Raw genomic sequence first — 15608 nt, 5'->3', positions numbered from 1 at the left:
ACTATGGAGGGAGCCGGCAGTGCGGGGCGGGAGCGCGATGGGTCCGCCGAGCCCGAGCCCGGCGAGCAGCCAGCCTCGCGGGGAACAGGGAAGGGTACGTGGCCCCCGGGTCACGGGGATGATGTGGCCCAGCGTGACACTTCTCACTGGGACTGCCGGCGGGTTGTGTCTGGAGGTGGCCGTCGCGGAATTAGGGCGCTGGGCTCTGGGGCACGGGTCACAAGCCAACAGGGTTTCCCAGCAGAAGCAGATTTTTAAAGGCGTTTAGTTACAGCTGCTCCTTGAGCTACTCTAGATCCAGTAACCTCTGCGCTTGACAAACCCTCCTGACGCAGTGTGGATTCCCTTGTTGGACCGGCAGAGGGGAGATTAGCTTTTCCCATTTTCTAGCTGCATCTCCCCTTTACCAACATCATCTCACTTGTACGACTGAGACAGCTTCCCTTTGTTTACACCTTAGTCTCATAAAGAGCCCGGCTCATTCTTTCAGCTGCATCAGCTAGGCGGAAATGTAGCCGTGGGTGCCATCAGCCCACTGCAGCAATATCTCCTCATTAACACTTCCAGTAGTCATAGAGACAGTGATATTTACAAAAAAAACTCAGAGTACCCTGGTTCACAGAGAGTCCTGTGGCTGGAAGAGCGGTTTTGTAAAACTACCCCTTAGGACTTTCCCCAAAGATCCCTACTAGCAACTGCTGTGGTGCCAGCAAAACCTCATGGTCACAAGTTTCAATGACTTTGAGAATTTAAGAGAGCATCGTGGATATTCAGTCTTTATCCATTGCTAGGAAAGCCACAGAAACAAGTGCAGATAGTTGTAGATTTGGGCCTGTTACAGCATCAGCTGCCTCCTGAGCACCCCCTTGTGGTCAGGGGTGACTGTCACACCCTGTCTCTGCTTCCCTGTTTGGTTATCTCAATAACTTACAGAAAGACTTTTCTCTGTTCAGTAACTAGCTTAGGGACTAGTTTTATTGGCATAAAAATAAACACAAAAAAATCTTATCCTGGACACAGCCCTCCTCCCTGAGTATAGTCTCAAAACTCCTCTGGTTTCTCAGGATCTTCCCTGCAGGAGCCTTACTTCCAGGCCTTCCTGCTTAGAAACTTATCTGGTGTCTCAGCATCTTCCCTACTTTAGCAGGCCACTCCCAGCCCAGCCTAGCTGAAGCAACTCCTCTAGTTTGAGGGTCTGTCCCTGCAGGTTCTCTATAGCTTGCTCTGGCTTTCTGGTCCAAACACTTCCCCTTGGTCAACAGTATCCTGCAGAAGCCTTCAACTCATTACAGCCTCTATCAGAGAGTCCTCGCTCCTCTGGCTCTTTACAGAGACCAGTTCCCCTCTGTCATACCCAATCAAGAGACTGTTAATGAGGCATAGGTGGGCTGGAGCAGTGTCCTCTTAAAAGGGCCCAGTCCAGCCTGTAACAGGGTCTAAAGTGTGATAGACTAAGATAATGAAATATGAGAACTGTAGAAAGTACCGGGGTTGCCCTGCCACCTCCTTTTCAATTATCTCCCAAAACAGAAAAATGAGATACAAGTCAATGGTTAGCAAAAGCCTCCTTAAGGACTCCTGGCACTCTGTACTCCTCTCCTTGTAGGAAAATGACAGTCTCAACCAACAAGCCCAGTGCTTGCCACAGGCCTTCTGCCCAGCCAAGAAGAACGTGTACAGGTTGTTACCCAAAGCAAACCCTCATCATCTGAAACTCAAGAAGAAAGCACTCAGCATTTGTCCCCTCAAGACACCACTCCGTCGCCACAGAAGCAGACCTCTCAGTCCAGACCCAAGCTGTTACCTGCAAAGTAATTTGAAATTCCTTCACGGAGAAGAAAACCCTAACTCTGTAACTGAGTGGTGGCAGCTGAGATTAACAATATTATCATCTATCCTGATCAGTCCTGCTGTGTGATACTGTTGATGCCAGGGTGGAGAAAAATAAATGTTTTGCTTTTTGCACAGCAATGGCAAAATAATTTCTATTCAGACTTGGCACAAGATTTCTGCCACTGGTGCTCTAGCCATTTCCTTATTTGTTTTATCACTTATGACATCATCTAGAGGGGGAGCTGGTTGGAAATTTCACTTGTGATGAAATGTTCTGAGCACCTCTAGAGTATAGCATGGTGACTGGAGAGTGAATTGGGAGAAAGCACATGTTGGGGCCACGCTGTTGATAGCTGAAGCCAAAGAGTTATAAGAACCTGGCTTCTTGGCAAAACTTTATCCCTCCGAGTCCTTTACATGGAGTAGCCTTTCCATTTACTGCTGTGGGGACAATAAAAAGAATGGGAGACGCTGTATATACAGCCTTAATACCTTACCTTAAAATTATTTACCTTTCCTCTAGTCCAGCTCACATACTAGGGGGGTTACGCTTGCATGTTCGGATGCATATCTTGCAGTCCAACTAGTCTGTATATATTTGTATTCAACAGATGCCAAGGAAAATAGAAAAGAAACTTCATCTTCATCCTACGAGGGACGAAGCAGGTAAGCAAATGGAAATATAACTTTGATTTGCTTTATTCTGGGCTGAGCAGTGTTATGCAGTTGCCATACGTGATCTTAGAGCTAGCAATACAATATTCAACCCAATATTCTACTTGGGAATCTTCTTTGCTTTCACTGTCTTCCCTCATCTCCCACCCATCCTTACTTATATCACCTTAGAAATATTGGGTATTTATGTGGTACTCCAGTGGGTCATCTAGTCCATCATTCCTTGCATCATGGCAATATTGAGGTTTTTCCCCAAAACCATTCTTGATAGGAAGATGTCTAGCATCTAATGTAGCCAAAATGATTTTGTAACCTATGTCGCACCTACCAAATGGCCTGTATAACTTTCTTAGCATAGCACTTGACATCTATTATGACTTGTTCTGTCCTCATTGATTATCTCCTTATCTTTAGTTACTGTCCTCCTCCCTCCAGTTCCCCACTCCCAGATTGAATAAACATAGCTGTATCCATTTTTCCTACGTTAGCCTTATTTCAGTCTTCATGCTTATTCAGTCCTTGAACCTCTGCTGAGAGGATCAGCAGAGGTGCCAGTGGAGGAGGAGGGACTGTATGAATATCAAAGAGTCTGGTTGTTTTTGTAGATACAGACTAACACGGCTACCCCCTGATACTTGACAACATGTATGAATATGTCTACTAGGAACTAGACAGAGTACAGTAATGTTCTTCCTAATGTGGCATTTTCTTTGTGCAAGGAGAGGGAAATTGAATTCCTTTAGACTGAGATAAGGCCATCTATTATAAACACTGGTCATTAGTGAGACAATAATGCTATGCAGAGATGTGTCTTTCCCCTGTAAGCTGAACATACTGTCTTTTCAACTTGCTTAGCTCATCTGAAGACAGGAGTTCCTCAGAGGTGGAATCAGAGAGCAGCCTCCAGGATGGGGTCACAGAACAGCCAGCTCCAGGCCCAGGTACAACTATGATGTAATTCCATCCTTGCTAGAGACTGGGGTTGTAGTGCATTGGGCGTACAGGGGAAAGGAAAAATCAGTGACCACAAAAAGGGAGGAGGCAGTGATCAGGAGCATGTAGGAAAAGGAAGTAAATACCTTGGGGCAAGAAGGAGAGATGCACTGAAAAATGGGGTATAGGGTCAGAGCAGTATTTTCAATTTTAGATGCCTAAACTTTGACACCTAAATCTATATTTATGCTCCTAAATATGTAGCCTGATTTTCCAGAGGTGCTGAGCACACACATTCTCTATTAACTTCATTTAGGTACCTATCTACAGATTTAGGTGCCTAGATATAGACAGAGCCATCCCGTCCATAGGACAGACTGGAGCAACCGCCCCAGGCCCTGCGCTTTAGGGGGCCCCATGCTTCGGGATGTGGGGTCCTGGGGAACTAGCGGGAGGCCTGGCACCGCCAGCAGTGAGCAACCCAGCCCCAGCCCCCCCCACCAGCTCCCTGTGTCGCTCAGGGGAGGGGACAGAAGGCAGAAAGAGGCGGGGCAGAGGATTGGGGGAAGGGGTGGAGCAGGGAAGAGAAGAGGCGGGAGCTTGGGGGAAGGTGTGGAGTGGGGGCGGGGCCTGGGCCAGAGGGGTGGGGGTTGTCCTGGGCCCCACACCCCACTATGGATGGCCCTGGCTATAGACACCCAAATTTGAGCACTTTTGCCTCAATAATCTGGACCATAAAATCACTGGTCAGGTGGGGAAGGGAAGGTGGTCACCCTTATCTGAAGCCAGGAAAAGGAGTTTACTCTCATTCTCATTTAAGACAGGGCATTTGCTCTGTTGGTTGTATTTAATTCAGTAAAAAATAAGTTTTGTTTTTAATTTACATTTGTGTCAACATACAATTCTTTAGTCTTCTAGGGCAGGTCAGAATTATGCTTATTACTAGTTTACAGATACAATCTAGTATAAATACTAGTGATTTTTGTATGTTACAGGTTCCAAAGTACTAGGAGGAATTAGAAGAGAAATTTCCACATCATTAGACACTTTAAGCCGGTAAGGAAGGACTCACTTCAATTCCCATTTGAACTTAGTGGAATTATTTGCATTGATTTCAATGGGAGTTAGAGTAGGCTGTAGCTGAATTATTACTTCAACATAAAAGTTAATTTGTTTGTATTATTGTCTGAGCTGTGGCATGCTGTAACCATTCCTGATATGGGGATTGTACAACCAGATAGGTAGTCAATACAATCAGTACAATTAACTGTCTTCTTTGCTCTCACTCTTCTCCAGATGTTGGCCCTTAGTTATATTATGATCATTTGGTTGGAAAGAACCATGATCCATTGTCATGTAGATTTCTCTCACCCTAATTTCACAGCAAAATTGGTTACTCATCAAGAGGGGTACCTATATCTTAATATTCCCAGTGATGATGATTACATAGCTTTCCTTACTCACATATTCCCTGGTGAAACTGAAATTCTGTCCCTGATAACTTATGTGCAACTCTCCTTGCCTTTAGTGAAAGTTCTGTACATGTATCACAGGGCAGAATTAGGCCCTTATACAAGAAATATTTTTCTAATATTTAACTGAAGTTTTCCCTGCTACAGTATAAGCCTATTACTGTGTGTTCTGTTCTTGTTGATTAATGAGGATAGTCATGGTGCTGTTATAATATGGGTACATATCCAGTAGGAACTACATTAAGAGTACCCATTTATTTCATATAAGCCAATAAACAGCCAGCTAAGTGTAGCATTTTGTCTTTGGCAACAGGGAATCTAAATTCCTTAGGAGATGGCAAGCCATGGGTATTAGTAAGGCACTATGGGTAAAAAGCCCTTCCCCTAAAGTCTGATCATATTGCCTTTCACCTGCTTAGATCGCCTCAAGACAAGAGTTCAGCAGGAAAATCTGATGGGACCACAGAACCCAGAACCGAGACCAGCCTCCAGAAGAGCACCACAAAGCAACCAGCTCCCAACACAGGTATTATAGAACCAAATAAAGGTAGGACTGGAAGGGACCTCAAGAAATTAATGAGTCCAGCCCCCTGCACTGACACAAGACGAAGTAAACTTAGACCATCCTGACAGCATTAGTGGCGCGTGAGCCCTCCCTTCGGGGAGGCTAGCCACACAGCCCTGCCCCTTCTTCCCAAGGCTCCACCCCTACCCCATGTCCACAGGAGCCCTGAGCGCTTGCCCCACCCAGTCCACCGGAGCCCTAAGTGCTTCTTCTCCCCCCGTGGCCAGAGGAGCCCTGGCTGAACTGCCCGGGGCCGCCAGGCTGCCCCTAGTGCCAGCCTGCTGGCCTCCAGCTGGTGGTGCAGCTGAGCTCCTGCTGGCTTGGGGGAGAGGGCAGAGCATGAGCAGGGCTTGGTTTAGAGGAAGCTTAGGGGAGGCTTATGCCCACTGCCCATGCCTGACAGGTGTTTGTCCAAACTATTTTTAAAAACCTCCAATGATGGGCATTCCACAACTTCCCCGGAAGCCTATTCCAGAAGATAACTCCAACTATCAGGGTAAAGTTTTTCCTGATATCTAACCTAAATCTCCCTTGCTACAGATTAAGACCATTACTACTTCTCCTACCTTCAGTGGACATGGAGAACAATTGATCATAATCCTCTTTATTGCAACCCTTAACATATTTGAAGACTATTATTAGGTCTCCTGTCAGTCTTCTTTTCTCAAGACTAAACATACCCCATTTTTTAACCTTTCTACGTAAGTCAGGTTTTCTAAACCTTTTATCATTTTTGTTGCTCTCCTCTGAACTCCAATTTCTCCACATCTTTCCTAAAGTGTGGTGCCCTTGAATTGAACACGGTGCTCCAGCTGAGGCCTCCTGAGTGCCAAGTAGAGTGGGACACTTGCCTCCCATATCTTACATACTCTTGTTAATACACCCCAGAATGATATTAGCCTTTTTTGCAGCTGCATCACAGTGAAGACTCATATTCAGTATTATCCACTATAACCCCAGATCCTTTTCAGAAGTACTATCCTCTATCCAGTTATTCCCCATTCTATAGCTGTGCATTTGATTTTTTTCCTCCTACGTATAGTACTTAACACTTGTCTTTATTGAATTTCATCTTGTTGATTTCAGACCAATTCTCTGATTTGTCACAGTAATTTTGAATTCTAATCCTGTCCTCCAGAGTGCTTGCAACCCCTCCTAGTTTGATTTCATCTACAGATTTTATAAGCATACTCCCCACTCCATTATCCAAGTCACTAATGAAAATACAGTATTGACTAGTACTGGACCCAGGACTGACTTGTGCCCACCCAGTTGGAAAGTGAAACATTGATAACTACTCTTTGAGTACAGTGTTTCAACTAGTTGTGCACCTACCTTTTAGTAATTTCATCTAGGCTACATATCCCTAATTTTCTTATGAGAATGTGGTGTGGAACTATGACAAAAGCAGGCCCACTGACAGCAATTCTGGCCCCAGGACAGAACAATCAATGGGTCCTCACGCATGCACAAGCCACGCCTGCGCAGACGCAGACTGCCTAACACTTGGGCGGTGCTGCACCTACGCTGGCTGGTGCCCAGCGAGTTTCCGGCTTTGCTGCTGGGCGCACTCTTCCAGCATGGCCAGGGCTTTGGCACGCCCGCCTGGTAGGGTTGCCAACTGTCTAATTGCGCAAACCCAAAGACCCTTGCCCCATCCCCTGCCCCGCCCCTTCACTGAGACCATGCAGGCTCTGGGAGGGAGTTTGGGTGCAGGAAGGGGTGCAGGGTATGGAGTCTAGGTTGGGGCAGGGGGTTGGGGTACACCAGGGGGGCAGGGGATCGGCTCCCAAAAGCAACAGGCACGGCCCTTTAGCAGTGGCTCCTAGGTGGGGGGCTCAAGGGTCTCTGTGCACTGCTGCCCACAGGCACCGCCCCCACAGCTCCTGTTGGCCGCAGTTCCCGGCCAATGGGAGCTGCAGCGTCGGTGCTGGGGACAGTGCACGGAGACCACCTTCCCTCCAGGGGCTGCAGGGATGTGCCAACTGCTTCCGGGAGCGGTGCAGAGTGAGGGTGGGCAGGAAGCTTGCCTTAGCCCCACTGTGCTGCCGCTGGCAGCGGCCAGGCCACCCTTTGTCCCCCCCCACCCCTTTCAGCGGGCCTGATCCAAAAAGCCTTACTAAAAATCAAGATAGATCATATCTACTGCTTCCCTCCTATCCACTGTACCAGTAACCCTCTCAGAAAAGGAAATTAGGTTGCTTTGGCATGATTTGTTCTTGACAAATCCATGTTGGCTATTCCTGCTAACCCTATTATCCTCCAGGTGCTTACAAATTCATTGTTTAATAATTTGTTTCAGTATCTTTCCAAGTATCAAATTTAGACTGACCGGTCTATAATTCATGGGGTCATCTTTGTTCCTCTTTTCAAAGCTAGGTACTATGTTTGCACTTTTCTAGTCTTCGGGACATCACCCATCCTCCAGGAGTTCTCAAAGATAATTGCTAACGGTTCAGAGATTACTTCATTAAATACCCTAAGATGAATTTCATCGGGCCTTGCCAACTTGACTATCCCTAATTTATCTAAATATTCTTTAATCTGTTCTTTCCCTGCTTTGAATTCCTTCCCCTTTGTTGTTAATATTAATTGTGTTGAGTAGCTGGTCCCCATTAACCTTTTTAGTGAAGACTGAAGCAAAATAGGCATTAAACACCTCTGCTTTCTTCATGTCATCAGTTATTAGCTTTCTTTCTCCACTAAGTAGAGGACCGACACTTTCCTTTGTCTTTCTTTTGCTCCTAATGTACTTAAAGAACAACTTCTTATTGCCTTTTATTTCCCTGCTAAATGTAACTCATTTTGTGCCTTAGCCTCTCTGATTTGTCCCTACGTGCTTTTCTATCCTTTTGTACTCCTTAGCAATTTGCCCAGGTTTCCCCTTTTTTAGGATTGCTTTTTTATTTTCAGATCATTAAAAAACTCCTGCAGCCATATTTGACTCTTACTGTCCTTCCTATCTTTCCTTAGAATCAGGATAGTGTGCAGTTATGCCTTTAATATTGCCACCTTGAGAAACTGCCAGCTCTCCTGAACTCTTTTCCCGTAGATTTTCTTCCCATGGGACCTTAACCTATCAGTTCTCTGAATTTGTTAAAGTCTGCTTTTTTGAAGTCCACTGTCCTTATTCTAGTGCTCTCACTTCTTCCTTTCCTTAGAATCATACTGAAAGCTAGCACATCATCTTGAAAAAGCACAGTATGACCCAAAACTGGCAGTATCAAAGTGCATCATTTTTTCCTAGCATAGAAAGGATTAAGAATAAGCATTGCTCAGAGAATGAAAGCCAGACACATATTACATATGCACAGTGTAACTACTGGATTTCCCACCCTTCACAATCTGGTTCCAGAGAGAAGTGTCCTGCCTGTCTCGTTATCTGCCTTCTGAAAGGTGGTGTCTCATTAGATAGTTGGAAAATCTAATACAATTGCAACCTTAAAAAGAACAGTGTTCCTCTCTTCCACAGTGACTTCAGGTCCAACTAGGCTAGTCAGTTTAATAGTAACACTATTTTATGTCGTTTATAAGGTCCCCTGCAAAGTATCTACTCCCCACTTAGAACAAAAACACTTTCTAGTGTAGGCACAGCTTATACTAGCAAAAGAGCTTTTTTACTGCTATAGCTTATCATAGTTCCCCAAAGAAAACAAGCTATGCCAGCAAAAACATATTTTTCCCTAATATAAATCATGTCCAGACTAGGGCTTTTACTGATATAAAAATGTAATAAAAAACCGCAAATCCCTAAGTGACATTACTATACTGGAAAAAGTTTCTAGTGTCGACCAGGCCTAAACTAAAAGCCATCTGGATACAGCCCGATAGGAGATCAGATTAGGTGATCACAGTGGGACACCACAGTGAGTCTTATTCCATCAAACAGTCCTCCTTGATGAGGAAGAAAGTGACTAGTTCTGTTTAACCCTGAGTCAGGAATGATGGTCTCTTTCCTGCTTTTGACAAAATAGATGGACCCAGAAGGGAGAGAAGAGAGATAAGATAGTAAAAATGGAGAAATACAGCTTTTGTTGATGTTCTCAGGAAACAGGGCTAGTCAGTCATAAATAGGTGCTTTGGGCTGGCACATCACGCACCTGTTGCTCTGGACCCTGGCTTGCATCCCCGGTCAGGGACATCTGGTTTGGTCAGGTCCTTCTCAGGCTGAGCAGAACTGGATGGGCTGTCTCATCTCATTGTGCTAGTGCTGTGCAGCACAGTATTTTTTAGGCTCAAGTGAAAAGCGACAAGAGTGGGGGATGGAAAGAGAGACACAAGGGAGGGGAAGACAGAGCAGGATCTCTCATGTAGCAGGCAAGGGTCCTTGCTGGTGCAGCGGTGATGGTCACGTGTTCCCACTATGTGCCAACATCTGGGTGTCACGATGGAAAGTCCCATAGCAGTGGCTGTATTAGTCTTTCCCTGCCCTCCCAAAGGCTGTTTTTAAGGGCCCCCAAAAGGGATGATTGGCTGAAATAGCTCCTCCCCTCATTATTTTGTCCAGCAATTAGGCCTAATTTCCAATTCCACATTCCCCTTGTTTACTAAGCATGATCTTAACATAGTCCTTCAGTTTTATCAATAGGCCTTCTTGTTTGGTTTAATTTAGTCTGTCTTCCTTTTGTACATTTCCCCACAAATAGGGTGTTATAGGTTATTATAATATTTAATGACCTTTCAGTTACTTTTCCACAGGTAAGCTCACAAAGTTGTAGGCTCAATTATTACAAAAGAGAGCAAGAGGGGAAGGGTTAGTAAATCCAGTAAACAAGCAGGGGGCAAACTATCAAGAACTAGCCAACCACAATGAATGTGTCTTACAATGTGTCCTAAGGCAGCTAAGGAAGAAATTTTGTCCACCTCTTCCAAGAGTTAGTTCCTCAACCAAGTCTTTCACTGAGAAACTTGTGCTCTATGATCAACCACAAAGAACATGGGATGAGAGCAGGCCCAACACACCCAAGGAGGGACTTAGGGCAAAAGCTGATCATTGAAGTATTTACGTCCTAGATTTGGATGGACTTTATAAACAGAAACATAGCATATTGGCAGGCAGGGCACTTCGAGAAGGGTGGGCATAAGTGACTCTTAGTGCTAGACAAAAGGAGCACCTGAGCAGCTGAATTCTGCTGGGATTGAAACCTCCAGGTCAATTGCCTGGGAAGTCTAGTGAGGATAGTGTTACTGTAGGTTAGTTAGTTAGACTGAGGGCTGGCTCCAGGCACCAGCAGAGGAAGCACGTGCCTGGGGCGGCGCATGCTAAGGGGCGGCATTTTTTTTTTTTTTTTTTGCTTCGGCAGTTTGAGTGGTTTTGGGGGGGGGCTTGGGGCGGCAAAAATGGTAGCGCCGGCCCTGGTTAGACTGCATGCAGCAATAATAATCCCTCAAAAGAGATTCAGGAGTTAGTCCTGAACACGTCATCTTTTTGAACGAAGTAGAAAATTTCTGCTCTTAAGAAGCACCTTGCTATGGAACTACCATTTAAAAAGTAGCACGTGTTTTAGTTTGGATTTTGACACATACAGTTCTCTCTCATGAACCTAGACCAGCAGCTGCAGTGAAGCGTCTGTGTGTTTAATCATTTAGTATTGTTTGTATTGCATGCATAGACTAGTTTGTTGTGTTCAACAGGTACAAAAGGCCTTCCTACAATCTTAGGTGGAATTAGAAGAGAAACTTGCTCTCCCTCATTACACAAATTAAGCAGGTAAGCACATGCAAAATTACCACAAAACTTAATATGACTTGTCAAATAGGATCATAAGCTGGGAAACTTAGAACCAGTGAGGAAAGCTATTTACAAATCTCCATTGCTTTCATTGTTTTTCCTGAATATAGTTCAAGCTTGCTTTTAAGATATAGGCCTTGTCAAAGGTGTTTGACAGCCACAGAGACTGCTGTCTTCTATTTCTCTACAAAGCTGGTACAGAATGGGCAATGGTAGCATGGGCTACTCTTTGAATAAACTTCAACCTGGATTTGGAGGGAAAGTATCTGTGAGTGAAAGGGTAGTTCATTCTCTATGTCCATCCTGTTTTGGCTTCTACTTAAATAACCAACAGGGGTGCCGATTATTTGTGCTATGTCTGTCTGGTGATCAGGGCCGGCTCTGGCTTTTTTGCCGCCCCCCCCCCACCCCCACCCCCCAGCGCGGCAGGGTTGGGCGCCAAGCCCGGCCGGGGGTCGCTTCCCCGACCGGCCAGAGTGCTGGGGGGAGGGCGGTGAGCCCGCCGCGGCTCCGCTGGCAGCCAGAGCCCCAGGAGGATGGCGGAGAGCCCGGGCGGGGCTCCGCTCTCCCCGGCGGCCAGAGCGCCGGGGGGATGGCGGAGAGCCCGGCCGGGGCTCCGCTCTCCCCGGCGGCCAGAGCGCCGGGGGGAGGGCGGCGAGCCCGGCCGGGGCTCCGCTCTCCCCGGTGGCCAGAGCGCCGGGAGGAGGGCGGCGAGCCCGGCCGGGGCTCCGCTCTCCCCGGTGGCCAGAACGCCGCGGGGAGGGCAGCGAGCCCACTGCGGCTCCACTCTCCCCGGCGGCCGGGGCCAGAGCACCGCGCTGCCCCCCTCCAGGTGCCGCCCCAGGGACAAGCTTGGTGGGCTGGTGCTTGGAGCCGGCCCTGCTGGTGGTTGTTTTTGCGATGCCTGTTCGCTAGGATCTGTACTAGGACCACCAACATATTTCATATACATTACTTGCTCATAGCTTTGAGCAAGCTAAAGCTTTCAACTCAACTGTTGAAGTCACCTCTCCAAGGTAGTAGGACAGCTGCACTGTGTAGTGGAAAAGGGAAGAGCTCTATGATGCTTTCAGTCTGTAAGGAACATCTACACTTAAAATGCTACAGTGGTGCAGCTGTGCCGCTATGGCACTTCAGTGTGGACCAGTGGTTCTCAACTCATGGCTCGTGGGCCTCTTGCAGCCCAATCAGTACACAGCTGGGGCCCATGTGACATCCTCAGGGCCATACAGGTAGTATATATATTGTGTGGATGCAGCCCATATACCGCATAGAGAGCTGCATATGCAGCCCACAATGGTAAATAGGCTGAGAATCACTGGTGTAGACACTTACTGCAGCAAAAAGGAGAAGTTCTCCCATCCCTGTAGTAAATCCATTTCCCTGAGAGGCGGTAACTAGGTGAATGGAAGAATTGTTCTATCAACCTAGCATGGCCTACATGGGGACTTAGGACAGCTTACCTATGTCACTCAGGGGATGGGAGGATGGATTTTTCACACCCGAGCAACGTTGCTGGGTCGATCTAATTTTCTAGTGTAGATCAGCCCTAATTTTAGATTTCATGTTATGCTTTAACTATAAATTGGATGATATAGCTGAGGTGGATTGTAATCTTCTGCATATGAAAGGTGTTGGAAATTAAGGAGATACGCAAGTGGATTTGCAAATTTTAACTCAGTGCTGTTTAAAATAGACTATACTTAAAGTTGATAACGTTTCACCTACTGAACATTTTTTCCTTCACCATGCCTGCATCTATTATTTTGTTGTTTTTTAAGTTTGCTCATGAGTCTTGGGCCCTTGGATTTGATTTATAAATCAAAAAGCCATAGATACTTAACAGGGTCTTTGTGATCAGACACAAGAAGAGAAAAGTCAAATATTAGAACAGTCAACCTTGATGGTTGAGCACAGGAATTTTAAATGCTGGTTTGATTAATCCTGGTTTCCCAGACTTGACATCTTTCATCTCAGTTCTTACCATGGAAGACAAGAATTTTTGTTTTAAAGTATAAAACAAACCTAGTGTTCATTTACTTGCTTCTTAATGCTTTGAGAGAGAAACCAATCTGAGATTTTCATAGTTTAATCTCAAAGGCCCTTGTTTAAGGACATTTTCGTTGTCTAGTCCATTGGAGACCTTCAGAGACTGACTTGATTGAGCGTAAGTCTATAAATCTTACAGATAGCAAAAATAAGTTTCTAGGCCTTTAGTCCTACATACATGTGTTACTCTAAATTCTAATAGTGTATTAAACACTCAAGTTGGAAAAACCTCCTGCTTGAATAGATTTTCAAAAGCAACTTCTTTGCATCTACCATACATGATTAATTTGCAATTTGTGTTTTACATGTAGGGAAAGAAAAACATCTTATAATGTTGATTACTCAACTCAAGAGAAACCTTTAGGAATTTCAGTGTCAATGCAGACGGAAACAAGCTGGATTTATGAACATATGTACAGAAAAACCAGTAAGAAATGGCTTTGCTAGTTCAAGTATCTGTTGCTTACTGTATAAGAGCCAACTTGTGTAGTAGTAATTGCACATTTATAGCATTTTTCTTCTAAGGTGCCTAGTAACCAAGGGTTTGTGTAATTCCTTATTTTACACAAGGGTAAACTTGACACAGAAGTCAAGTGACTTTCCCCAAGGTTCTACCGCAAGTCAATGTCAGAGTTGGGAACAGAACCTAGGAGAGCTCCTTGCTATAACCACTTAGGGTGACCAGATGTCCCGATTGTATAGGGAGAGTCCCGATTTTGGGGTCTTTTTCTTATATAGACTCCTTTTACCCCCCACCCCCATCCTGATTTTTCACACTTGCTGTCTGGTCACCCTATAGCCACTAGATAGCACTTCTTCTAAATACAACTATTATTAAACATGTGACAGAATGTTCAGCTACTAAGAAGAAAACCCAGCGGTCTGTGGGGGAATGCTCAGCAGATAAAAGACCTAGTTGTGTACCATATCCCTATGGAAAATTACTTTCAAAGCCTCTAAATAGAGTTGAAAATATATGCCTCTTTGCTTCTGCTGCTCAACTGAGTCATCCAAATTGGCCCAAATGTTAGAGAGGTGCATGACTGGGATAATATCTTTTATTGGACCAACTCCTGTTGGTGAGAGAGACAAGCTCTTCTTCAGATCTGGGAAAGATACTCAGAGCATCACAGCTAAATGCAAGGTGGACAAGACTGTTTAGCATAAATAGTTAGCACATATTGTAAAAAGAACAGGAGTACTTGTGGCACCTTAGAGACTAACAAATTTATTAGAGCATAAGCTTTCGTGGACTACAGCCCACTTCTTCGGATGCATCCGAAGAAGTGGGCTGTAGTCCACGAAAGCTTATGCTCTAATAAATTTGTTAGTCTCTAAGGTGCCACAAGTACTCCTGTTCTTTTTGCGGATACAGACTAACACGGCTGCTACTCTGATACACATATTGTAAGGGACCATTCAAGGGAGAGTGGCCCATTAACACCTCTGCAGTCACAGGACAAAAAGAGGGGGTTAGTGGATTACAGATCTCTGTTTAGTCCATGATTTTTAGTGTCTGAAGTAATGAATTTAAGCTCCCAGGCTCATCTTTTGAAAGTGGATGAGGACTGATAGGTCATATATAGAGCGATCACTGTGTGAAAAGTGTGATAGGATGTTTTTATCATTTTCCTATTTCAATTCATTCGAGAGCATAGTGATTGTCTGGTTTTACTCACGTAGTTATTGGGACATTTAGTGCACCAGATGAGATACACCATATGTTGTGACAGGCATGTGCAGGATCCATGGATCTTGAAATGTGTGTTGTGGGGAATGTTGATCATAGCAGTGGAGATATGTCTGCAGGTTTTGCATCTGTTGATCTGGCAGGGTCTGGTGCTGCTTTGAGTTGGTGTGTCCTGGTCTGACAATAAGTTTGGAGAGGTGGGGGCATTGTTTGAAGGCCAGAAATAATGGTTCAGAAAAGATTTCTTTCAGGTTGGGGTCCCCATCAAATATTGGTTGTAGTTATTTGATGATATCCCATATAGGTTCCAGTCTGAGGTGTAGGCAATAACTAGGGGTGTGCAGTTGGAGGGGATTTCTGTAGTGAAGCAGGTTCTCTTGAGGTATTTGGGTGGCCCGTTCCATGATCGAATCTACTTCTCTGGTGGAGTGTCCTTGTTTGGTGAAGGAGGTTTTGAGTGTGTTAAGGTGTATATCCCAGACTTTCTCCTCGGAGCATATTCTGTGGTATCTGAGTGTCTGGCTGAAGATAGATTTCTTGTTTGGGATAATTATTGGATCTGTGAAGGTAGGTGGGATGATGTGTGGGTTTCTTGTATAGAGACATCTGTCGGATTCCATTGTTGAAGCTGATTGTGGTGTCCAGGAAGCTGATGCTGGT

The 15608-nt window shown here is 45.3% G+C and overlaps 1 protein-coding gene across 1 annotated transcript in view; it reads left to right on the top strand.

Annotated features, from left to right (window-relative positions):
* The first annotated feature begins 3 nt into the window (after positions 1–3).
* Positions 4–15608, top strand: part of ERICH6 (glutamate rich 6) — a 34797-nt gene continuing 19192 nt past the window's right edge. The window contains exons 1-7 of the mRNA XM_054039130.1: positions 4–94; positions 2445–2499; positions 3364–3449; positions 4437–4497; positions 5333–5439; positions 11113–11188; positions 13570–13685. Of these exons, the coding sequence (XP_053895105.1) occupies positions 4–94; positions 2445–2499; positions 3364–3449; positions 4437–4497; positions 5333–5439; positions 11113–11188; positions 13570–13685 (592 nt within the window). The remainder of the gene's footprint in view (positions 95–2444; positions 2500–3363; positions 3450–4436; positions 4498–5332; positions 5440–11112; positions 11189–13569; positions 13686–15608) is intronic.

The sequence above is a fragment of the Malaclemys terrapin genome, chromosome 9, assembly GCF_027887155.1.
Source record: "Malaclemys terrapin pileata isolate rMalTer1 chromosome 9, rMalTer1.hap1, whole genome shotgun sequence".
Lineage (NCBI taxonomy): Eukaryota > Metazoa > Chordata > Testudines > Emydidae > Malaclemys > Malaclemys terrapin.
Note: the sequence above shows the minus strand (reverse complement) of the source record. Positions and strands in the feature narration are given on the sequence as shown.